General features: G+C 41.2%; 7 protein-coding genes across 7 annotated transcripts; all 7 read right to left on the bottom strand.

Annotated features, from left to right (window-relative positions):
* Positions 1 to 3,435: 3,435 nt before the first annotated feature.
* LOC142879516 (hepcidin-like) lies at positions 3,436 to 4,008 on the bottom strand. Its single transcript, XM_076012866.1, has 3 exons — positions 3,833 to 4,008; positions 3,661 to 3,744; positions 3,436 to 3,552 (listed from the first exon to the last, which is right to left on the bottom strand). The coding sequence occupies exons 1-3, from the start codon at positions 3,917 to 3,919 to the stop codon at positions 3,451 to 3,453; spliced, it is 273 nt and encodes a 90-aa protein (XP_075868981.1). The 5' UTR covers positions 3,920 to 4,008; the 3' UTR covers positions 3,436 to 3,450.
* A 2,291-nt stretch (positions 4,009 to 6,299) lies between these two features.
* Positions 6,300 to 7,033, bottom strand: LOC142879513 (hepcidin-like). Its single transcript, XM_076012864.1, has 3 exons — positions 6,868 to 7,033; positions 6,696 to 6,779; positions 6,300 to 6,587 (listed from the first exon to the last, which is right to left on the bottom strand). Exons 1-3 carry the CDS (start codon positions 6,952 to 6,954, stop codon positions 6,486 to 6,488), a joined length of 273 nt encoding a protein of 90 aa, XP_075868979.1. The 5' UTR covers positions 6,955 to 7,033; the 3' UTR covers positions 6,300 to 6,485.
* A 2,322-nt stretch (positions 7,034 to 9,355) lies between these two features.
* LOC142879514 (hepcidin-like) lies at positions 9,356 to 10,116 on the bottom strand. Its single transcript, XM_076012865.1, has 3 exons — positions 9,924 to 10,116; positions 9,752 to 9,835; positions 9,356 to 9,643 (listed from the first exon to the last, which is right to left on the bottom strand). Exons 1-3 carry the CDS (start codon positions 10,008 to 10,010, stop codon positions 9,542 to 9,544), a joined length of 273 nt encoding a protein of 90 aa, XP_075868980.1. The 5' UTR covers positions 10,011 to 10,116; the 3' UTR covers positions 9,356 to 9,541.
* Positions 10,117 to 12,419: 2,303 nt separating this feature from the next.
* Positions 12,420 to 17,586, bottom strand: LOC142879594 (hepcidin-like). Its single transcript, XM_076012985.1, has 2 exons — positions 17,417 to 17,586; positions 12,420 to 12,707 (listed from the first exon to the last, which is right to left on the bottom strand). The coding sequence occupies exons 1-2, from the start codon at positions 17,495 to 17,497 to the stop codon at positions 12,606 to 12,608; spliced, it is 183 nt and encodes a 60-aa protein (XP_075869100.1). The 5' UTR covers positions 17,498 to 17,586; the 3' UTR covers positions 12,420 to 12,605.
* On the bottom strand, positions 15,288 to 16,066 carry LOC142879459 (hepcidin-like). The gene is made up of 3 exons (XM_076012783.1): positions 15,670 to 16,066; positions 15,489 to 15,581; positions 15,288 to 15,389 (listed from the first exon to the last, which is right to left on the bottom strand). Exons 1-3 carry the CDS (start codon positions 15,754 to 15,756, stop codon positions 15,288 to 15,290), a joined length of 282 nt encoding a protein of 93 aa, XP_075868898.1. The 5' UTR covers positions 15,757 to 16,066.
* A 2,291-nt stretch (positions 17,587 to 19,877) lies between the features above and the next one.
* LOC142879494 (hepcidin-like) lies at positions 19,878 to 20,611 on the bottom strand. Its single transcript, XM_076012839.1, has 3 exons — positions 20,446 to 20,611; positions 20,274 to 20,357; positions 19,878 to 20,165 (listed from the first exon to the last, which is right to left on the bottom strand). Exons 1-3 carry the CDS (start codon positions 20,530 to 20,532, stop codon positions 20,064 to 20,066), a joined length of 273 nt encoding a protein of 90 aa, XP_075868954.1. The 5' UTR covers positions 20,533 to 20,611; the 3' UTR covers positions 19,878 to 20,063.
* A 2,329-nt stretch (positions 20,612 to 22,940) lies between these two features.
* LOC142879593 (hepcidin-like) lies at positions 22,941 to 23,641 on the bottom strand. The gene is made up of 2 exons (XM_076012984.1): positions 23,515 to 23,641; positions 22,941 to 23,222 (listed from the first exon to the last, which is right to left on the bottom strand). Exons 1-2 carry the CDS (start codon positions 23,593 to 23,595, stop codon positions 23,127 to 23,129), a joined length of 177 nt encoding a protein of 58 aa, XP_075869099.1. The 5' UTR covers positions 23,596 to 23,641; the 3' UTR covers positions 22,941 to 23,126.
* Positions 23,642 to 25,201: the final 1,560 nt, after the last annotated feature.

The raw sequence follows: 25,201 nt of genomic DNA, 5'->3' as shown, positions 1-25,201 counted from the left end.
GGAAATTCCTCCATCTATCATTCGTTTGGTCTCTTATTTGTGTAAGATGTCAGACATTGACACTTAATGAGTGTGTTTCATGTTTCTCTCAGTTGTTTTTGCTATAAAATATTTATGATTATTCCAGTTGGTTTGTCGTGAATTTAATAAAATACCCATGGTCAAAATGAACACATTTATTTATATTCCTTATCATGTGACCTTTTTATCACTTTTGTAATATTACTGGTAAATCATAAAAGCATTGCATGAATTTGGTCTTTCATGAAGCTCAACAAATATTTTAAATATCAAATGTTCAATGTGTCCAATGCGTTCAGAATCAAAAACTTTGCAAAAAAAAACCAAAACAACCTGTTTACGTTAATGTCTGTTATCTGATGCCCCTTTTCATCTCTTACACCAGCTGTGATGTTAGAAAATACAAGCAAATGTTGATTATTAGCGAATCAAAACACAATAGCCATTCAACTTACTGTCTCCGTAGAGCGAGAAAAACAAATATCTATTTTCTTCCATTTGCATTCTGATAGAGCCCTTTAAGTATTACATATCAGGCCTTTAAATTATAATAAAGCAGAAAAAATAAAATGTAATACAGGAGTACATGAGTTTAGTGAGGTTTTTTCTATCTGCTTCGGTGTGTATTTATTTAAACTTGTGTATATGTTTGAACATGTGTTGTAATCAGTGTTTGTACTTTCAACAGGTGAAGAAGGAGATGAAATTTCTCTAAAGACTGGATTTTCCCAAAGTATGAAGCAACAACATAAATCCCCCGTTTGACATGAGGTCGTTGTCAGCAGCCAGTTAGGGTTAAGGTTATGGTTAAGGTAAATGTCACTTTTTTTGATAAACTACCCATTTCCTTTATAGGTGAGGAAGCAAAAAACTAAAGCTAGAGAAGAGTCTGTGGCATTCTGGCCATAGTTTGTCTGTAAGAGAAAATTGAAAACGCAGCTTTAATTTCACCTTTTATCCTCACAAAAACACTGACCAGAGGTTCTCTCAGTCTCCCATCTAGCTGCAAAGCTATATGGGAAAAGACATAGAGCTGGAAGGGCAACCACAAATTCTGTATAGAATCATTTGACAACAAACTGTTGATTTAAACTATCAATACACTGCCGTTTAAATTCAGTTGTGCTGTTGAGAGATTTCATTGTCTCTAACACAAAAATTCAGGCTGTTCTGTTCAAATTCAAAATGGATTCACATTCAGTTTGTAGTTGCAAAGAGTCATAAAAAGGACATTTAATTTTGAGCAAAAGTCTTAATTCAAACAGGCTCGATGTGTCATGAAGTGGTCTGTGGTCAGTGACGACAAAGTTTGACAACTATTATGTCTTTTAAACAAGTCGTACATTCAAAACCAGTCATGTGATTTAAAAAAGAGATACTGTTGGAATCTGTGAGAAGTATTGAAGTTTGTTAAAAGGTTCCATACATTTATAGCCCTGTTTTCATTCATTCATTTTCTATACCCGCTTCTTCCTGAGCTCAGGGTCACGGGGGTCTGCTGGAGCCTCTCCCAGCTGTCATAGGGCGAAGGCAGGGTGACACCCTGGACAAGTTGCCAGTTCATCGCAGGGCCACATAGAACCAAAAAGCCATTCACTCTCACACCTACGGACAAATTAGTGTGTTCAAATGACCTCAAATGCGTGTTTTTGGAGTGTGGGAAGAAGCCGGAGAACCTGGAGAGAACCCACACAGATACAGGGAGAACAAGCAAACACCACACAGAAAGGTCCAAGGCCCAGAATCGAACCCACAACCTTCTTGCTGTGAGGCGGCAACGCTAACCACTGCGCCACCGTGTCGCCGTGTCACCCCCCAACCCCAGGCCTGTTTTTTGTTTTTTGTTTTCCAAAAATTAAAGCTGTGTTCTTAAATCATGATACTTACTTAAATTTTTTTCATTTTATCAGTTTTGGATAGATGCAATAGATTGATAGTGAGTGGTTGTTGAGTGAATCCCAGGCTGGTGCAGGAATCCTCAGAACTTGCAGCAGAAGCCACATCTTGTCACGTTGCGACAGCAGATACAGCAGCAACGACACTGTAAAATTCTCCATCTGATGACCTCTGGCATCTGTGAGAAGGACAAGAAAAATGAGCAAAGTGTTCAATAGCAGCATCGCCTCTCACTTTGTTCATCCTCTCTGCTTCTGCTCAGTGCGTGGAGGTCTTCATGTTTGGAGGCTTTGACGTCTTCCACTGCTTCAATCCTCTGACTCTTCTGGTGACTCTTGTCAGCTCCTTGGACTTCTCCTGTCTGATGCTGGTCGACAGCTCATGTGACAGTATTTATACCCACTGGGCATCATCACTGAAAGAAAAATGTTTATTTAGAAACCTCTTCTAAATTATCTTTTTATCACTTTAATAAAATATTGGTTATGAAAAAAGATAAAAGGAATCTGCCCTGTTTCTTGTGTAAATGTTTGTCTGAATAAAAACACGTTTTTATAAACCTTAGCATGTGAGACCTTTTGTCACTTTAGTAAAAGTTAGTAAATAATAAAATAATTGCACAAATTTTGTCTCTCTTGTTTTTCTTTTTTTTTTTTCTTTTTTTTTTTACCAAGGTCAATAATATTTTTTGTCATCTTATTTAATGTTAAAAGCCATTCATTTTTAGTGGCTCAATAGAGTGAAGGAACAAAAGGAAACAGAGCTGAACCAATTTTTCAAGAGGCAAACTAATGGTCTTAGTCACATGGACTGAGTGTGGGGCACCAACACATGAGACTGTATCTTTGAAAGGTGGCTTAAAAGTATGATATACTTATAAGTAAAGTAATGCCAGTGATTAACATGGAAATCAACTGCACGGAAGCTGAAAAAAAAATAAACTAAGCATTTAGAAGTTTATCGTTTTACACTATTTTTAGGACTGTGAAAAGATATAGAAAATAACATAAGACACCTATCTTCTACAAAAACTTCTAGTAATCTTTATTGAAGGGAGACATAATGAACTGAAAGGAATAACTTGAAACCTTAACAGAAGGAATTTCACTAATTGCTCAGGTTTGTGAGAATATATAGAGACAGGATTTAAGGAAGAAAAAAAAAGATAGATAGCCCAATAGAGTGAAATGCAATGTACCCAAGTTGTGGCATATTTCTCTTTACTGATTATTGTGTCTTTTAAACCGGTACTACATTTACAAGTATTTATGTGGGGTTTTTTTAAGAGACAATGAGGACATGTCAGGAAAATGGACATTTATTGAAAGATTCCAAAAGCTTATCGCAAAAAAATATTTTGAAGAAAGACAGTTTGTCCAAGAAATATACTTGGAAAAAGAATTGAAACATGTTCAGTCCCTGATAACCAAAGATGTATTTTATTTTTGTTTGTTTATTTTAAGAGTTTTGTTGAAAAATGATGGATAGTAATTGAGTGGTGGTTGAGCGAATCCCAGGCTGGTGCTGGAATCCTCAGAACCTGCAGCATACGCCACATCCTCTCATGTTGGGGCAGCAGCCACAGCACCAACGGCAGGCAGCAGGGCTCCGCTTGGATCTGCTGCTGTACGGCATCTGTGTGAAGGACAAGAGACGTGAGCAAGGTGTTGATCTGCAGTATCACCTCTCACTCTGTTGCTCCTCTCTGCTTCCACCCAGTGTGTGGAGGCACTTTGGACTCACCTTCCAGGAGTCCACTGACGCCTCTTCATCCACAGTTTCTGCTGCTGGAGTGTCAACATACACTGGCACATCAAACTCAGCCACCTGTCAATGAGTGCATCAATCCAGTGACATTAAGAGTGTTTCAGTGCAGCTGATGAGAGAATGAAATGAGCGCAGGTAAAGTTCTTACTTCAGAGAGAGGAACAGCAGAGCTCTCCTGGATACAGATGATGGTGAGCACGACGGCCACGGCAACAGCAACACTGAAGGTCTTCATGTTTGGAGGCTTTGACGTCTTCCACTGCTTCAATCCTCTGACTCTTCTGGTGACTCTTGTCAGGTCTTTGGACTTCTCCTGTCTGATGCTGGACTGGAGCGCATATGACAGTATTTATACCCACTTGGCCTCATCGCTGACAACACCTACAAGTATAGAAGTTGCTGTCAGGAACCTGCTTGCATCACATACTGCTGGGATGCTGGGAATGAGAGTAGGAAATCCCCCCAAAACCACCAGTAAATTGTGAAATGAGAGACCTTGTATTACAATGACACTCCATGTATAAATGTAAGAAACTTCTATATTCATATTTATATAAAGTTTTCCCTTTCGAACCTCAAATCAGCTGCCATTGATTATGAGATGCTCGTTGTTTGAGTCATTTGCCTTCAGTTAGTGAGGACTTAGTCATGAAGACAGCATCGTTTTTTAAATTTTAGGTAAGTGCAATCATTGTTGGACATAAAGTCTGAGTGTATAATTTCCAAAGTTTCTTTCACCCAAGATCAAAGGTCAAAGTGCACTTCCTGATTGAACCACTGTCCCCTCTTTCTACATCTCTGGCAGTCAGGAAATCTCTCTTTGGCTCCCCTCAAGAAAACAAACATGAACCCTAACAATTTGATAATTCTTGAGCTTTTAGTGAAATAAAATTATATTGTTTTCTTTTTTTAGTTTTCCCAGCTGATTTCTATGTCTAATTAAAAGAAAAGAAACCTTGATTGTTGAGAAGAACAGATGACATGCAGTCACATCGGTCACAAAATGCTTGAGTTAAAGAACAAAATACATTTATCTTTTGACATTTATCGTGCATTTGCCGCAAGTCCTCCTTAATATTTAGTGGTCAGGTCAAAGGAGCTACTGTCAGGAACCTTCTTGCGCCACTCTCTGAGGAGTGCTGGGAATGAGCATGGAAGTCTGATGACAACACAACAAAATCAATATATTGGGAAATAAGCGAATAGATTACATCCTCAACCAATCACACTTGTCCTGCTGTCATTCATGTCTCCTATTATAAAGAGACTCCAATTATTAATGCAACTAAAAATACTTAGAGAATGTTTTACCTCCTTCACTTGGAAAACATTATTTTACATCTTTATGAAACACACTGTGCACATATGAATGTCATGTTGGAGGCTTCCAGACATCTCTCGTTACCAATCATATAACTTTAATGGCAATTTTATATAAAAAAAGGAAACATATGGATACGCTCTTTAGAGTAGACAATTTAGCTTTATTTGCTGTTGAATGAGCAACATATGAGGGAGAAACAGTAACAACAAATATCACACTTAATCTGTAACACAACAGTATAGAAGCATCCTCTAATATTTACAAGCACAATTTAAGATTAATGTGTTTCAGAGCAAAGTCATAACTGGACAGATGAATTTGGCGCAGGACCAATCACCAATGGAACCTGCAGCACATGCCACATCCATACAAGAAGGGACATGCAGCCACAGCAACGGCCATGTTGGGCCCCTTTACTTTCTGCCATCTGTGTGAAGGACAAGAGACATGAACAAGATGTTGATCTGCAGCATCGCCTCTCACTCTGTTGCTCCTCTCTGCTTCTACCCAGTGTGTGGAGGCACTTTGGAGGGGGAAAAAAAAAAAATGTTGTGTATCTTCTCTGTGTGAAGTGAACAAACCTTGGTGGTGGCATTTAACATTGCTTGACCCACAGCGGCTGGATCCTCAAAGTACACTGGCACGTTCACATTCACCTTCTGTCAATCAGTCAGTTGATCAATCCAGAGACAAGAAGAGTGCAGCTGATGAGAGAATGAAATGAGTGCAGGTAAAGTTCTTACTTCAGGGAGAGGACCAGCAGAGCTCTCCTGAATAAAGATGACGGTGGGCACGACCACCACGGCAACAGCAACACTGAAGGTCTTCATGTAGAAGGGCCTGGTTAATTAGGGCTTTGTGGGTGAGTATGAGGATTTTGAAGTCAATACGTTGTGGGACAGAGAGTCAGTGTAGATTTTGGAGGAGAGGGGTGATGTGGTCACGAGAACGGGTGCGAGTGAAGAGGCGTGCTGCAGAGTTTTGGATGAATTGGAGTTTGTTGAGAAGTTTGGGGGTTGTGCCGTAGAGGACGCTATTGCAGTGGTCAATGTGGGATGTGATGAAGGCGTGCAACAATGTATAATTAACGTGGATCAATTGATTATCGTGGCTGGACCAGCTCAGTGGTCTGCTGGTAGAGTGTCCGCCCTGACACTGGTAGGTTGTGGGTTTGATCCCCGGCCGGGTCATACCAAAGACTGTCTCACACACTAGTGCAGTATAACTGTTGGTATGAATTTGAAACAAAACTTATATGAAAACAGAGAGCATGAAAACTCATCAGAAACAATTGTTGCCCATTTCTTTTTAATGCTTGACCTTATACAGAAACATGTTGAGTAACTGACAACCACAGATTTCATTTTTGTTTGTTTATTTGTTTTTGTTTTTCTAACTTATTTTAAGAGTTTTGTTGAAAAATGATGGATAGTAATTGAGTGGTGGTTGAGCGAATCCCAGGCTGGTGCTGGAATCCTCAGAACCTGCAGCAGACGCCACATCCTCTCATGTTGGGGCAGCAGCCACAGCACCAACGGCAGGCAGCAGGGCTCCGCTTGGATCTGCTGCTGTACGGCATCTGTGTGAAGGACAAGAGACGTGAGCAAGGTGTTGATCTGCAGCATCACCTCTCACTCTGTTGCTCCTCTCTGCTTCCACCCAGTGTGTGGAGGCACTTTGGACTCACCTTCCAAGAGTCCACTGACGCCTCTTCATCCACAGTTTCTGCTGCTGGAGTGTCAACATACACTGGCACATCAAACTCAGCCACCTGTCAATGAGTGCATCAATCCAGTGACATTAAGAGTGTTTCAGTGCAGCTGATGAGAGAATGAAATGAGCGCAGGTAAAGTTCTTACTTCAGAGAGAGGAACAGCAGAGCTCTCCTGGATACAGATGATGGTGAGCACGACGGCCACGGCAACAGCAACACTGAAGGTCTTCATGTTTGGAGGCTTTGACGTCTTCCACTGCTTCAATCCTCTGACTCTTCTGGTGACTCTTGTCAGGTCTTTGGACTTCTCCTGTCTGATGCTGGACTGGAGCGCATATGACAGTATTTATACCCACTGGGCCTCATCGCTGACAACACCTACAAGTATAGAAGTTGCTGTCAGGAACCTGCTTGCATCACATACTGCTGGGATGCTGGGAATGAGAGTAGGAAATCCCCCCAAAACCACCAATAAATTGTGAAATGAGAGACCTTGTATTACAATGACACTCCATGTATAAATGTAAGAAACTTCTATATTCATATTTATATAAAGTTTTCCCTTTCGAACCTCAAATCAGCTGCCATTGATTATGAGATGCTCGTTGTTTGAGTCATTTGCCTTCAGTTAGTGAGGACTTAGTCATGAAGACAGCATCGTTTTTTAAATTTTAGGTAAGTGCAATCATTGTTGGACATAAAGTCTGAGTGTATAATTTCCAAAGTTTCTTTCACCCAAGATCAAAGGTCAAAGTGCACTTCCTGATTGAACCACTGTCCCCTCTTTCTACATCTCTGGCAGTCAGGAAATCTCTCTTTGGCTCCCCTCAAGAAAACAAACATGAACCCTAACAATTTGATAATTCTTGAGCTTTTAGTGAAATAAAATTATATTGTTTTCTTTTTTTAGTTTTCCCAGCTGATTTCTATGTCTAATTAAAAGAAAAGAAACCTTGATTGTCTTAAACAATAAAATACAGATATTGCTTTAAGAAGAACAGATGACATGCAGTCACATCAGTCACAAAATGCTTGAGTTAAAGAAAAAAATACATTTATCTTTTGACATTTATCGTGCATTTGCCGCAAGTCCTCCTTAATATTTAGTGGTCAGGTCAAAGGAGCTACTGTCAGGAACCTTCTTGCGCCACTCTCTGAGGAGTGCTGGGAATGAGCATGGAAGTCTGATGACAACACAACAAAATCAATATATTGGGAAATAAGCGAATAGATTACATCCTCAACCAATCACACTTGTCCTGCTGTCATTCATGTCTCCTATTATAAAGAGACTCCAATTATTAATGCAACTAAAAATACTTAGAGAATGTTTTACCTCCTTCACTTGGAAAACATTATTTTACATCTTTATGAAACACACTGTGCACATATGAATGTCATGTTGGAGGCTTCCAGACATCTCTCGTTACCAATCATATAACTTTAATGGCAATTTTATATAAAAAAGGAAACATATGGATACGCTCTTTAGAGTAGACAATTTAGCTTTATTTGCTGTTGAATGAGCAACATATGAGGGAGAAACAGTAACAACAAATATCACACTTAATCTGTAACACAACAGTATAGAAGCATCCTCTAATATTTACAAGCACAATTTAAGATTAATGTGTTTCAGAGCAAAGTCATAACTGGACAGATGAATTTGGTGCAGGACCAATCACCAATGGAACCTGCAGCACATGCCACATCCATACAAGAAGGGACATGCAGCCACAGCAACGGCCATGTTGGGCCCCTTTACTTTCTGCCATCTGTGTGAAGGACAAGAGACATGAACAAGATGTTGATCTGCAGCATCGCCTCTCACTCTGTTGCTCCTCTCTGCTTCTACCCAGTGTGTGGAGGCACTTTGGAGGGGGAAAAAAAAAAAAATGTTGTGTATCTTCTCTGTGTGAAGTGAACAAACCTTGGTGGTGGCATTTAACATTGCTTGACCCACAGCGGCTGGATCCTCAAAGTACACTGGCACGTTCACATTCACCTTCTGTCAATCAGTCAGTTGATCAATCCAGAGACAAGAAGAGTGCAGCTGATGAGAGAATGAAATGAGTGCAGGTAAAGTTCTTACTTCAGGGAGAGGACCAGCAGAGCTCTCCTGAATAAAGATGACGGTGGGCACGACCGCCACGGCAACAGCAACACTGAAGGTCTTCATGTAGAAGGGCCTGGTTAATTAGGGCTTTGTGGGTGAGTATGAGGATTTTGAAGTCAATACGTTGTGGGACAGAGAGTCAGTGTAGATTTTGGAGGAGAGGGGTGATGTGGTCACGAGAACGGGTGCGAGTGAAGAGGCGTGCTGCAGAGTTTTGGATGAATTGGAGTTTGTTGAGAAGTTTGGGGGTTGTGCCGTAGAGGACGCTATTGCAGTGGTCAATGTGGGATGTGATGAAGGCGTGCAACAATGTATAATTAACGTGGATCAATTGATTATCGTGGCTGGACCAGCTCAGTGGTCTGCTGGTAGAGTGTCTGACTGGTAGGTTGTGGGTTTGATCCCCGGCCGGGTCATACCAAAGACTGTCTCACACACTAGTGCAGTATAACTGTTGGTATGAATTTGAAACAAAACTTATATGAAAACAGAGAGCATGAAAACTCATCAGAAACAATTGTTGCCCATTTCTTTTTAATGCTTGACCTTATACAGAAACATGTTGAGTAACTGACAACCACAGATTTCATTTTTGTTTGTTTATTTGTTTTTGTTTTTCTAACTTATTTTAAGAGTTTTGTTGAAAAATGATGGATAGTAATTGAGTGGTGGTTGAGCGAATCCCAGGCTGGTGCTGGAATCCTCAGAACCTGCAGCAGACGCCACATCCTCTCATGTTGGGGCAGCAGCCACAGCACCAACGGCAGGCAGCAGGGCTCCGCTTGGATCTGCTGCTGTACGGCATCTGTGTGAAGGACAAGAGACGTGAGCAAGGTGTTGATCTGCAGCATCACCTCTCACTCTGTTGCTCCTCTCTGCTTCCACCCAGTGTGTGGAGGCACTTTGGACTCACCTTCCAAGAGTCCACTGATGCCTCTTCATCCACAGTTTCTGCTGCTGGAGTGTCAACATACACTGGCACATCAAACTCAGCCACCTGTCAATGAGTGCATCAATCCAGTGACATTAAGAGTGTTTCAGTGCAGCTGATGAGAGAATGAAATGAGCGCAGGTAAAGTTCTTACTTCAGAGAGAGGAACAGCAGAGCTCTCCTGGATACAGATGATGGTGAGCACGACGGCCACGGCAACAGCAACACTGAAGGTCTTCATGTTTGGAGGCTTTGACGTCTTCCACTGCTTCAATCCTCTGACTCTTCTGGTGACTCTTGTCAGGTCTTTGGACTTCTCCTGTCTGATGCTGGACTGGAGCGCATATGACAGTATTTATACCCACTGGGCCTCATCGCTGACAACACCTACAAGTATAGAAGTTGCTGTCAGGAACCTGCTTGCATCACATACTGCTGGGATGCTGGGAATGAGAGTAGGAAATCCCCCCAAAACCACCAATAAATTGTGAAATGAGAGACCTTGTATTACAATGACACTCCATGTATAAATGTAAGAAACTTCTATATTCCTATTTATATAAAGTTTTCCCTTTCGAACCTCAAATCAGCTGCCATTGATTATGAGATGCTCGTTGTTTGAGTCATTTGCCTTCAGTTAGTGAGGACTTAGTCATGAAGACAGCATCGTTTTTTAAATTTTAGGTAAGTGCAATCATTGTTGGACATAAAGTCTGAGTGTATAATTTCCAAAGTTTCTTTCACCCAAGATCAAAGGTCAAAGTGCACTTCCTGATTGAACCACTGTCCCCTCTTTCTACATCTCTGGCAGTCAGGAAATCTCTCTTTGGCTCCCCTCAAGAAAACAAACATGAACCCTAACAATTTGATAATTCTTGAGCTTTTAGTGAAATAAAATTATATTGTTTTCTTTTTTTAGTTTTCCCAGCTGATTTCTATGTCTAATTAAAAGAAAAGAAACCTTGATTGTCTTAAACAATAAAATACAGATATTGCTTTAAGAAGAACAGATGACATGCAGTCACATCAGTCACAAAATGCTTGAGTTAAAGAAAAAAATACATTTATCTTTTGACATTTATCGTGCATTTGCCGCAAGTCCTCCTTAATATTTAGTGGTCAGGTCAAAGGAGCTACTGTCAGGAACCTTCTTGCGCCACTCTCTGAGGAGTGCTGGGAATGAGCATGGAAGTCTGATGACAACACAACAAAATCAATATATTGGGAAATAAGCGAATAGATTACATCCTCAACCAATCACACTTGTCCTGCTGTCATTCATGTCTCCTATTATAAAGAGACTCCAATTATTAATGCAACTAAAAATACTTAGAGAATGTTTTACCTCCTTCACTTGGAAAACATTATTTTACATCTTTATGAAACACACTGTGCACATATGAATGTCATGTTGGAGGCTTCCAGACATCTCTCGTTACCAATCATATAACTTTAATGGCAATTTTATATAAAAAAGGAAACATATGGATACGCTCTTTAGAGTAGACAATTTAGCTTTATTTGCTGTTGAATGAGCAACATATGAGGGAGAAACAGTAACAACAAATATCACACTTAATCTGTAACACAACAGTATAGAAGCATCCTCTAATATTTACAAGCACAATTTAAGATTAATGTGTTTCAGAGCAAAGTCATAACTGGACAGATGAATTTGGCGCAGGCCCAATCACCAATGGAACCTGCAGCACATGCCACATCCATACAAGAAGGGACATGCAGCCACAGCAACGGCCATGTTGGGCCCCTTTACTTTCTGCCATCTGTGTGAAGGACAAGAGACATGAACAAGATGTTGATCTGCAGCATCGCCTCTCACTCTGTTGCTCCTCTCTGCTTCTACCCAGTGTGTGGAGGCACTTTGGAGGGGGAAAAAAAAAAAAAATGTTGTGTATCTTCTCTGTGTGAAGTGAACAAACCTTGGTGGTGGCATTTAACATTGCTTGACCCACAGCGGCTGGATCCTCAAAGTACACTGGCACGTTCACATTCACCTTCTGTCAATCAGTCAGTTGATCAATCCAGAGACAAGAAGAGTGCAGCTGATGAGAGAATGAAATGAGTGCAGGTAAAGTTCTTACTTCAGGGAGAGGACCAGCAGAGCTCTCCTGAATAAAGATGACGGTGGGCACGACCGCCACGGCAACAGCAACACTGAAGGTCTTCATGTAGAAGGGCCTGGTTAATTAGGGCTTTGTGGGTGAGTATGAGGATTTTGAAGTCAATACGTTGTGGGACAGAGAGTCAGTGTAGATTTTGGAGGAGAGGGGTGATGTGGTCACGAGAACGGGTGCGAGTGAAGAGGCGTGCTGCAGAGTTTTGGATGAATTGGAGTTTGTTGAGAAGTTTGGGGGTTGTGCCGTAGAGGACGCTATTGCAGTGGTCAATGTGGGATGTGATGAAGGCGTGCAACAATGTATAATTAACGTGGATCAATTGATTATCGTGGCTGGACCAGCTCAGTGGTCTGCTGGTAGAGTGTCCGCCCTGACACTGGTAGGTTGTGGGTTTGATCCCCGGCCGGGTCATACCAAAGACTGTCTCACACACTAGTGCAGTATAACTGTTGGTATGAATTTGAAACAAAACTTATATGAAAACAGAGAGCATGAAAACTCATCAGAAACAATTGTTGCCCATTTCTTTTTAATGCTTGACCTTATACAGAAACATGTTGAGTAACTGACAACCACAGATTTCATTTTTGTTTGTTTATTTGTTTTTGTTTTTCTAACTTATTTTAAGAGTTTTGTTGAAAAATGATGGATAGTAATTGAGTGGTGGTTGAGTGAATCCAAGGCTGGTGCTGGAATCCTCAGAACCTGCAGCAGACGCCACATCCTCTCATGTTGGGGCAGCAGCCACAGCACCAACGGCAGGCAGCAGGGCTCCGCTTGGATCTGCTGCTGTACGGCATCTGTATGAAGGACAAGAGACATGAGCAAGGTGTTGATCTGCAGCATCACCTCTCACTCTGTTGCTCCTCTCTGCTTCCACCCAGTGTGTGGAGGCACTTTGGACTCACCTTCCAGGAGTCCACTGACGCCTCTTCATCCACAGTTTCTGCTGCTGGAGTGTCAACATACACTGGCACATCAAACTCAGCCACCTGTCAATGAGTGCATCAATCCAGTGACATTAAGAGTGTTTCAGTGCAGCTGATGAGAGAATGAAATGAGCGCAGGTAAAGTTCTTACTTCAGAGAGAGGAACAGCAGAGCTCTCCTGGATACAGATGATGGTGAGCACGACGGCCACGGCAACAGCAACACTGAAGGTCTTCATGTTTGGAGGCTTTGACGTCTTCCACTGCTTCAATCCTCTGACTCTTCTGGTGACTCTTGTCAGGTCTTTGGACTTCTCCTGTCTGATGCTGGACTGGAGCTCATGTGATGGTATTTATACCCACTTGGCCTCATCACTGACAACACCTAAAGCAAAGGGGCTACTGCCAGGAACCAGCTTGCATCACAGACTGCTGGGATGCTGGGAATGAGCGTAGGAAATTCCTCCATCTATCATTCGTTTGGTCTCTTATTTGTGTAAGATGTCAGACATTGACACTTAATGGGTGTGTTTCATGTTTCTCTCAGTTGTTTTTGCTATAAAATATTTAGGATTATTCCAGTTGGTTTGTCGTGAATTTAAAAAAATACCCATGGTCAAAATGAACACATTTATTTATATTCCTTATCATGTGACCTTTTTATCACTTTTGTAATATTACTGGTAAATCATAAAAGCATTGCATGAATTTGGTCTTTCATGAAGCTCAACAAGTTTTTAAATATCAAATGTTCAATGTGTCCAATGCGTTCAGAATCAAAAACTTTGCAAAAAAAAAAACAAAACAACCTGTTTACGTTAATGTCTGTTATCTGATGCCCCTTTTCATCTCTTACACCAGCTGTGATGTTAGAAAATACAAGCAAATGTTGATTATTAGCGAATCAAAACACAATAGCCATTCAACTTACTGTCTCCGTAGAGCGAGAAAAACAAATATCTATTTTCTTCCATTTGCATTCTGATAGAGCCCTTTAAGTATTACACATCAGGCCTTTAAATTATAATAAAGCAGAAAAAATAAAATGTAATACAGGAGTACATGAGTTTAGTGAGGTTTTTTCTATCTGCTTCGGTGTGTATTTATTTAAACTTGTGTATATGTTTGAACATGTGTTGTAATCAGTGTTTGTACTTTCAACAGGTGAAGAAGGAGATGAAATTTCTCTAAAGACTGGATTTTCCCAAAGTATGAAGCAACAACATAAATCCCCCGTTTGACATGAGGTCGTTGTCAGCAGCCAGTTAGGGTTAAGGTTATGGTTAAGGTAAATGTCACTTTTTTTCATAAACTACCCATTTCCTTTATAGGTGAGGAAGCAAAAAACTAAAGCTAGAGAAGAGTCTGTGGCATTCTGGCCATAGTTTGTCTGTAAGAGAAAATTGAAAACGCAGCTTTAATTTCACCTTTTATCCTCACAAAAACACTGACCAGAGGTTCTCTCAGTCTCCCATCTAGCTGCAAAGCTATATGGGAAAAGACATAGAGCTGGAAGGGCAACCACAAATTCTGTATAGAATCATTTGACAACAAACTGATGATTTAAACTATCAATACACTGCCGTTTAAATTCAGTTGTGCTGTTGAGAGATTTCATTGTCTCTAACACAAAAATTCAGGCTGTTCTGTTCAAATTCAAAATGGATTCACATTCAGTTTGTAGTTGCAAAGAGTCATAAAAAGGACATTTAATTTTGAGCAAAAGTCTTAATTCAAACAGGCTCGATGTGTCATGAAGTGGTCTGTGGTCAGTGACGACAAAGTTTTACAACTATTATGTCTTTTAAACAAGTTGTACATTCAAAACCAGTCATGTGATTTAAAAAAGAGATACTGTTGGAATCTGTGAGAAGTATTGAAGTTTATTGAAAGGTTCCATACATTTATAGCCCTGTTTTCATTCATTCATTTTCTATACCCGCTTCTTCCTGAGCTCAGGGTCACGGGGGTCTGCTGGAGCCTCTCCCAGCTGTCATAGGGCGAAGGCAGGGTGACACCCTGGACACGTTGCCAGTTCATCGCAGGGCCACATAGAACCAAAAAGCCATTCACTCTCACATGCACACCTACGGACAATTTAGAGTGTTCAAATGACCTCACGTGCGTGTTTTTGGAGTGTGGGAAGAAGCCGGAGAACCTGGAGAGAACACACACAGATACAGGGAGAACAAGCAAACACCACACAGAAAGGTCCAAGGCCCGGAATCGAACCCACGACCTTCTTGCTGTGAGGCGGCAACGCTAATCACTGCGCCACCGTGTCTCCCCCCCAACCCCAGCCCTGTTTTTTGTTTTTAGTTTTCCAAAAATTAAAGCTGTGTTCTTAAATCATGATACTTACTTAAATTTTTTCATTTTATCAGTTTTGGATAGATGCAAGAGATTGATAGTGAGTGGTTGTTTAGTGAATCCCAGGCTGGTGCAGGAATCCTCAGTACCTGCAGCATACGCCACATCCACTCATGTTGGGGCAGCAGCCACAGCACCAACGGCAGGAAGCAGGGCTCCGCTTGGATCTGCTGCTGTACGGCATCTGTGTGAAGGACAAGAGACATGAGCAAGGTGTTGATCTGCAGCGTCACCTCTCACTCTGTTGCTCCTCTCTGCTTCCACACAGTGTGTGGAGACTCACCTTCCAGGAGTCCACTGACGACTCTTCATTCACAGCTGCTGCTGCTTCTGCTGCTGGAGTGTCAACATACACTGGCACATCAAACTCAGCCACCTGTCAATGAGTGCATCAATCCAGTGACATTAAGAGTGTTTCAGTGCAGCTGATGAGAGAATGAAATGAGCGCAGGTAAAGTTCTTACTTCAGAGAGAGGAACAGCAGAGCTCTCCTGGATACAGATGATGGTGAGCACGACGGCCACGGCAACAGCAACACTGAAGGTCTTCATGTTTGGAGGCTTTGACGTCTTCCACTGCTTCAATCCTCTGACTCTTCTGGTGACTCTTGTCAGCTCCTTGGACTTCTCTTGTCTGATCCTGGTCGACAGCTCATGTGACAGTATTTATACCCACTGGGCATCATCACTGAAAGAAAAATGTTTATTTAGAAACCTCTTCTAAATGACCTTTTTTTCACTTTAATAAAATATTGGTTATGAAAAAAGATAAAAGGAATCTGCCCTGTTTCTTGTGTAAATGTTTGTCTGAATAAAAACACGTTTTTATAAACCTTAGCATGTGAGACCTTTTGTTACTTTAATAAAAGTTAGTAAATAATAAAATAATTGCACAAATTTTGTCTCTCTTGTTTTTCTTTTTTTTTTTTTTTTTTTTATACCAAGGTCAATAATGTTTTTTGTCATCTTAGTTAATGTTAAAAGCCATTAATTTTTAGTGGCTCAATAGAGTGAAGGAACAAAAGGAAACAGAGCTGAACCAATTTTTCAAGAGGCAAACTAATGGTCTTAGTCACATGGACTGAGTGTGGGGCACCAACACATGAGACTGTATCTTTGAAAGGTGGCTTAAAAGTATGATATACTTATAAGTAAAGTAATGCCAGTGATTAACATGGAAATCAACTACACGGAAGCTGGAAAAAAAAAATAAACTAAGCATTTAGAAGTTTATCGTTTTACACTATTTTTAGGACTCAGTCAGTGTAGATTTTGGAGGAGAGGGGTGATGTGGTCACGAGAACGGGTGCGAGTGAAGAGGCGTGCTGCAGAGTTTTGGATGAATTGGAGTTTGTTGAGAAGTTTAGGGGTTGTGCCATAGAGGACGCTATTGCAGTGGTCAATGTGGGATGTGATGAAGGCGTGCAACAATGTATAATTAACGTGGATCAATTGATTATCGTGGCTGGACCAGCTCAGTGGTCTGCTGGTAGAGTGTCTGACTGGTAGGTTGTGGGTTTGATCCCCGGCCGGGTCATACCAAAGACTGTCTCACACACTAGTGCAGTATAACTGTTGGTATGAATTTGAAACAAAACTTATATGAAAACAGAGAGCATGAAAACTCATCAGAAACAATTGTTGCCCATTTCTTTTTAATGCTTGACCTTATACAGAAACATGTTGAGTAACTGACAACCACAGATTTCATTTTTGTTTGTTTATTTGTTTTTGTTTTTCTAAATTATTTTAAGAGTTTTGTCGAAATATGATGGATAGTAATTGAGTGGTGGTTGAGCGAATCCCAGGCTGGTGCTGGAATCCTCAGAACCTGCAGCAGACGCCACATCCTCTCATGTTGGGGCAGCAGCCACAGCACCAACGGCAGGCAGCAGGGCTCCGCTTGGATCTGCTGCTGTACGGCATCTGTGTGAAGGACAAGAGACGTGAGCAAGGTGTTGATCTGCAGCATCACCTCTCACTCTGTTGCTCCTCTCTGCTTCCACACAGTGTGTGGAGGCACTTTGGACTCACCTTCCAAGAGTCCACTGACGCCTCTTCATCCACAGTTTCTGCTGCTGGAGTGTCAACATACACTGGCACATCAAACTCAGCCACCTGTCAATGAGTGCATCAATCCAGTGACATTAAGAGTGTTTCAGTGCAGCTGATGAGAGAATGAAATGAGCGCAGGTAAAGTTCTTACTTCAGAGAGAGGAACAGCAGAGCTCTCCTGGATACAGATGATGGTGAGCACGACGGCCACGGCAACAGCAACACTGAAGGTCTTCATGTTTGGAGGCTTTGACGTCTTCCACTGCTTCAATCCTCTGACTCTTCTGGTGACTCTTGTCAGGTCTTTGGACTTCTCCTGTCTGATGCTGGACTGGAGCGCATATGACAGTATTTATACCCACTTGGCCTCATCGCTGACAACACCTACAAGTATAGAAGTTGCTGTCAGGAACCTGCTTGCATCACATACTGCTGGGATGCTGGGAATGAGAGTAGGAAATCCCCCCAAAACCACCAATAAATTGTGAAATGAGAGACCTTGTATTACAATGACACTCCATGTATAAATGTAAGAAACTTCTATATTCATATTTATATAAAGTTTTCCCTTTCGAACCTCAAATCAGCTGCCATTGATTATGAGATGCTCGTTGTTTGAGTCATTTGCCTTCAGTTAGTGAGGACTTAGTCATGAAGACAGCATCGTTTTTTAAATTTTAGGTAAGTGCAATCATTGTTGGACATAAAGTCTGAGTGTATAATTTCCAAAGTTTCTTTCACCCAAGATCAAAGGTCAAAGTGCACTTCCTGATTGAACCACTGTCCCCTCTTTCTACATCTCTGGCAGTCAGGAAATCTCTCTTTGGCTCCCCTCAAGAAAACAAACATGAACCCTAACAATTTGATAATTCTTGAGCTTTTAGTGAAATAAAATTATATTGTTTTCTTTTTTTAGTTTTCCCAGCTGATTTCTATGTCTAATTAAAAGAAAAGAAACCTTGATTGTTGAGAAGAACAGATGACATGCAGTCACATCGGTCACAAAATGCTTGAGTTAAAGAACAAAATACATTTATCTTTTGACATTTATCGTGCATTTGCCGCAAGTCCTCCTTAATATTTAGTGGTCAGGTCAAAGGAGCTACTGTCAGGAACCTTCTCGCGCCACTCTCTGAGGAGTGCTGGGAATGAGCATGGAAGTCTGATGACAACACAACAAAATCAATATATTGGGAAATAAGCAAATAGATCACATCCTCAACCAATCACACTTGTCCTGCTGTCATTCATGTCTCCTATTATAAAGAGACTCCAATTATTAATGCAACTAAAAATACTTAGAGAATGTTTTACCTCCTTCACTTGGAAAACATTATTTTACATCTTTATGAAACACACTGTGCACATATGAATGTCATGTTGGAGGCTTCCAGACATCTCTCGTTACCAATCATATAACTTTAATGGCAATTTTATATAAAAAAAGGAAACATATGGATACGCTCTTTAGAGTAGACAATTTAGCTTTATTTGCTGTTGAATGAGCAACATATGAGGGAGAAACAGTAACAACAAATATCACACTTAATCTGTAACACAACAGTATAGAAGCATCCTCTAATATTTACAAGCACAATTTAAGATTAATGTGTTTCAGAGCAAAGTCATAACTGGACAGATGAATTTGGCGCAGGACCAATCACCAATGGAACCTGCAGCACATGCCACATCCATACAAGAAGGGACATGCAGCCACAGCAACGGCCATGTTGGGCCCCTTTACTTTCTGCCATCTGTGTGAAGGACAAGAGACATGAACAAGATGTTGATCTGCAGCATCGCCTCTCACTCTGTTGCTCCTCTCTGCTTCTACCCAGTGTGTGGAGGCACTTTGGAGGGGGAAAAAAAAAAAATGTTGTGTATCTTCTCTGTGTGAAGTGAACAAACCTTGGTGGTGGCATTTAACATTGCTTGACCCACAGCGGCTGGATCCTCAAAGTACACTGGCACGTTCACATTCACCTTCTGTCAATCAGTCAGTTGATCAATCCAGAGACAAGAAGAGTGCAGCTGATGAGAGAATGAAATGAGTGCAGGTAAAGTTCTTACTTCAGGGAGAGGACCAGCAGAGCTCTCCTGAATAAAGATGACGGTGGGCACGACCACCACGGCAACAGCAACACTGAAGGTCTTCATGTAGAAGGGCCTGGTTAATTAGGGCTTTGTGGGTGAGTATGAGGATTTTGAAGTCAATACGTTGTGGGACAGAGAGTCAGTGTAGATTTTGGAGGAGAGGGGTGATGTGGTCACGAGAACGGGTGCGAGTGAAGAGGCGTGCTGCAGAGTTTTGGATGAATTGGAGTTTGTTGAGAAGTTTGGGGGTTGTGCCGTAGAGGACGCTATTGCAGTGGTCAATGTGGGATGTGATGAAGGCGTGCAACAATGTATAATTAACGTGGATCAATTGATTATCGTGGCTGGACCAGCTCAGTGGTCTGCTGGTAGAGTGTCCGCCCTGACACTGGTAGGTTGTGGGTTTGATCCCCGGCCGGGTCATACCAAAGACTGTCTCACACACTAGTGCAGTATAACTGTTGGTATGAATTTGAAACAAAACTTATATGAAAACAGAGAGCATGAAAACTCATCAGAAACAATTGTTGCCCATTTCTTTTTAATGCTTGACCTTATACAGAAACATGTTGAGTAACTGACAACCACAGATTTCATTTTTGTTTGTTTATTTGTTTTTGTTTTTCTAACTTATTTTAAGAGTTTTGTTGAAAAATGATGGATAGTAATTGAGTGGTGGTTGAGCGAATCCCAGGCTGGTGCTGGAATCCTCAGAACCTGCAGCAGACGCCACATCCTCTCATGTTGGGGCAGCAGCCACAGCACCAACGGCAGGCAGCAGGGCTCCGCTTGGATCTGCTGCTGTACGGCATCTGTGTGAAGGACAAGAGACGTGAGCAAGGTGTTGATCTGCAGCATCACCTCTCACTCTGTTGCTCCTCTCTGCTTCCACCCAGTGTGTGGAGGCACTTTGGACTCACCTTCCAAGAGTCCACTGACGCCTCTTCATCCACAGTTTCTGCTGCTGGAGTGTCAACATACACTGGCACATCAAACTCAGCCACCTGTCAATGAGTGCATCAATCCAGTGACATTAAGAGTGTTTCAGTGCAGCTGATGAGAGAATGAAATGAGCGCAGGTAAAGTTCTTACTTCAGAGAGAGGAACAGCAGAGCTCTCCTGGATACAGATGATGGTGAGCACGACGGCCACGGCAACAGCAACACTGAAGGTCTTCATGTTTGGAGGCTTTGACGTCTTCCACTGCTTCAATCCTCTGACTCTTCTGGTGACTCTTGTCAGGTCTTTGGACTTCTCCTGTCTGATGCTGGACTGGAGCGCATATGACAGTATTTATACCCACTGGGCCTCATCGCTGACAACACCTACAAGTATAGAAGTTGCTGTCAGGAACCTGCTTGCATCACATACTGCTGGGATGCTGGGAATGAGAGTAGGAAATCCCCCCAAAACCACCAATAAATTGTGAAATGAGAGACCTTGTATTACAATGACACTCCATGTATAAATGTAAGAAACTTCTATATTCATATTTATATAAAGTTTTCCCTTTCGAACCTCAAATCAGCTGCCATTGATTATGAGATGCTCGTTGTTTGAGTCATTTGCCTTCAGTTAGTGAGGACTTAGTCATGAAGACAGCATCGTTTTTTAAATTTTAGGTAAGTGCAATCATTGTTGGACATAAAGTCTGAGTGTATAATTTCCAAAGTTTCTTTCACCCAAGATCAAAGGTCAAAGTGCACTTCCTGATTGAACCACTGTCCCCTCTTTCTACATCTCTGGCAGTCAGGAAATCTCTCTTTGGCTCCCCTCAAGAAAACAAACATGAACCCTAACAATTTGATAATTCTTGAGCTTTTAGTGAAATAAAATTATATTGTTTTCTTTTTTTAGTTTTCCCAGCTGATTTCTATGTCTAATTAAAAGAAAAGAAACCTTGATTGTCTTAAACAATAAAATACAGATATTGCTTTAAGAAGAACAGATGACATGCAGTCACATCAGTCACAAAATGCTTGAGTTAAAGAAAAAAATACATTTATCTTTTGACATTTATCGTGCATTTGCCGCAAGTCCTCCTTAATATTTAGTGGTCAGGTCAAAGGAGCTACTGTCAGGAACCTTCTTGCGCCACTCTCTGAGGAGTGCTGGGAATGAGCATGGAAGTCTGATGACAACACAACAAAATCAATATATTGGGAAATAAGCGAATAGATTACATCCTCAACCAATCACACTTGTCCTGCTGTCATTCATGTCTCCTATTATAAAGAGACTCCAATTATTAATGCAACTAAAAATACTTAGAGAATGTTTTACCTCCTTCACTTGGAAAACATTATTTTACATCTTTATGAAACACACTGTGCACATATGAATGTCATGTTGGAGGCTTCCAGACATCTCTCGTTACCAATCATATAACTTTAATGGCAATTTTATATAAAAAAGGAAACATATGGATACGCTCTTTAGAGTAGACAATTTAGCTTTATTTGCTGTTGAATGAGCAACATATGAGGGAGAAACAGTAACAACAAATATCACACTTAATCTGTAACACAACAGTATAGAAGCATCCTCTAATATTTACAAGCACAATTTAAGATTAATGTGTTTCAGAGCAAAGTCATAACTGGACAGATGAATTTGGCGCAGGACCAATCACCAATGGAACCTGCAGCACATGCCACATCCATACAAGAAGGGACATGCAGCCACAGCAACGGCCATGTTGGGCCCCTTTACTTTCTGCCATCTGTGTGAAGGACAAGAGACATGAACAAGATGTTGATCTGCAGCATCGCCTCTCACTCTGTTGCTCCTCTCTGCTTCTACCCAGTGTGTGGAGGCACTTTGGAGGGGGAAAAAAAAAAAAATGTTGTGTATCTTCTCTGTGTGAAGTGAACAAACCTTGGTGGTGGCATTTAACATTGCTTGACCCACAGCGGCTGGATCCTCAAAGTACACTGGCACGTTCACATTCACCTTCTGTCAATCAGTCAGTTGATCAATCCAGAGACAAGAAGAGTGCAGCTGATGAGAGAATGAAATGAGTGCAGGTAAAGTTCTTACTTCAGGGAGAGGACCAGCAGAGCTCTCCTGAATAAAGATGACGGTGGGCACGACCGCCACGGCAACAGCAACACTGAAGGTCTTCATGTAGAAGGGCCTGGTTAATTAGGGCTTTGTGGGTGAGTATGAGGATTTTGAAGTCAATACGTTGTGGGACAGAGAGTCAGTGTAGATTTTGGAGGAGAGGGGTGATGTGGTCACGAGAACGGGTGCGAGTGAAGAGGCGTGCTGCAGAGTTTTGGATGAATTGGAGTTTGTTGAGAAGTTTGGGGGTTGTGCCGTAGAGGACGCTATTGCAGTGGTCAATGTGGGATGTGATGAAGGCGTGCAACAATGTATAATTAACGTGGATCAATTGATTATCGTGGCTGGACCAGCTCAGTGGTCTGCTGGTAGAGTGTCCGCCCTGACACTGGTAGGTTGTGGGTTTGATCCCCGGCCGGGTCATACCAAAGACTGTCTCACACACTAGTGCAGTATAACTGTTGGTATGAATTTGAAACAAAACTTATATGAAAACAGAGAGCATGAAAACTCATCAGAAACAATTTTTGCCCATTTCTTTTTAATGCTTGACCTTATACAGAAACATGTTGAGTAACTGACAACCACAGATTTCATTTTTGTTTTTTTATTTGTTTTTGTTTTTCTAACTTATTTTAAGAGTTTTGTTGAAAAATGATGGATAGTAATTGAGTGGTGGTTGAGCGAATCCCAGGCTGGTGCTGGAATCCTCAGAACCTGCAGCAGACGCCACATCCACTCATGTTGGGGCAGCAGCCACAGCACATACGGCAGGCAGCAGGGCTCCGCTTGGATCTGCTGCTGTACGGCATCTGTGTGAAGGACAAGAGACGTGAGCAAGGTGTTGATCTGCAGCATCACCTCTCACTCTGTTGCTCCTCTCTGCTTCCACCCAGTGTGTGGAGGCACTTTGGACTCACCTTCCAGGAGTCCACTGACGCCTCTTCATCCACAGTTTCTGCTGCTGGAGTGTCAACATACACTGGCACATCAAACTCAGCCACCTGTCAATGAGTGCATCAATCCAGTGACATTAAGAGTGTTTCAGTGCAGCTGATGAGAGAATGAAATGAGCGCAGGTAAAGTTCTTACTTCAGAGAGAGGAACAGCAGAGCTCTCCTGGATACAGATGATGGTGAGCACGACGGCCACGGCAACAGCAACACTGAAGGTCTTCATGTTTGGAGGCTTTGACGTCTTCCACTGCTTCAATCCTCTGACTCTTCTGGTGACTCTTGTGAGGTCTTTGGACTTCTCCTGTCTGATGCTGGACTGGAGCTCATGTGATGGTATTTATACCCACTTGGCCTCATCACTGACAACACCTAAAGCAAAGGGGCTACTGCCAGGAACCTGCTTGCATCACAGACTGCTGGGATGCTGGGAATGAGCGTAGGAAATTCCTCCATCTATCATTCGTTTGGTCTCTTATTTGTGTAAGATGTCAGACATTGACACTTAATGAGTGTGTTTCATGTTTCTCTCAGTTGTTTTTGCTATAAAATATTTATGATTATTCCAGTTGGTTTGTCGTGAATTTAATAAAATACCCATGGTCAAAATGAACACATTTATTTATATTCCTTATCATGTGACCTTTTTATCACTTTTGTAATATTACTGGTAAATCATAAAAGCATTGCATGAATTTGGTCTTTCATGAAGCTCAACAAATATTTTAAATATCAAATGTTCAATGTGTCCAATGCGTTCAGAATCAAAAACTTTGCAAAAAAAAACCAAAACAACCTGTTTACGTTAATGTCTGTTATCTGATGCCCCTTTTCATCTCTTACACCAGCTGTGATGTTAGAAAATACAAGCAAATGTTGATTATTAGCGAATCAAAACACAATAGCCATTCAACTTACTGTCTCCGTAGAGCGAGAAAAACAAATATCTATTTTCTTCCATTTGCATTCTGATAGAGCCCTTTAAGTATTACATATCAGGCCTTTAAATTATAATAAAGCAGAAAAAATAAAATGTAATACAGGAGTACATGAGTTTAGTGAGGTTTTTTCTATCTGCTTCGGTGTGTATTTATTTAAACTTGTGTATATGTTTGAACATGTGTTGTAATCAGTGTTTGTACTTTCAACAGGTGAAGAAGGAGATGAAATTTCTCTAAAGACTGGATTTTCCCAAAGTATGAAGCAACAACATAAATCCCCCGTTTGACATGAGGTCGTTGTCAGCAGCCAGTTAGGGTTAAGGTTATGGTTAAGGTAAATGTCACTTTTTTTGATAAACTACCCATTTCCTTTATAGGTGAGGAAGCAAAAAACTAAAGCTAGAGAAGAGTCTGTGGCATTCTGGCCATAGTTTGTCTGTAAGAGAAAATTGAAAACGCAGCTTTAATTTCACCTTTTATCCTCACAAAAACACTGACCAGAGGTTCTCTCAGTCTCCCATCTAGCTGCAAAGCTATATGGGAAAAGACATAGAGCTGGAAGGGCAACCACAAATTCTGTATAGAATCATTTGACAACAAACTGTTGATTTAAACTATCAATACACTGCCGTTTAAATTCAGTTGTGCTGTTGAGAGATTTCATTGTCTCTAACACAAAAATTCAGGCTGTTCTGTTCAAATTCAAAATGGATTCACATTCAGTTTGTAGTTGCAAAGAGTCATAAAAAGGACATTTAATTTTGAGCAAAAGTCTTAATTCAAACAGGCTCGATGTGTCATGAAGTGGTCTGTGGTCAGTGACGACAAAGTTTTACAACTATTATGTCTTTTAAACAAGTTGTACATTCAAAACCAGTCATGTGATTTAAA

The sequence above is a fragment of the Nelusetta ayraudi genome, unplaced genomic scaffold, assembly GCF_046127955.1.
Source record: "Nelusetta ayraudi isolate G7.1 ecotype Tasmania unplaced genomic scaffold, CSIRO-AGI_Nayr_v1 ptg000136l, whole genome shotgun sequence".
Classification (NCBI taxonomy): Eukaryota; Metazoa; Chordata; class Actinopteri; order Tetraodontiformes; family Monacanthidae; genus Nelusetta; species Nelusetta ayraudi.
The sequence above is the reverse complement of the archived record's forward strand: the minus strand, read 5'-3'. Positions and strand labels throughout refer to the sequence as shown.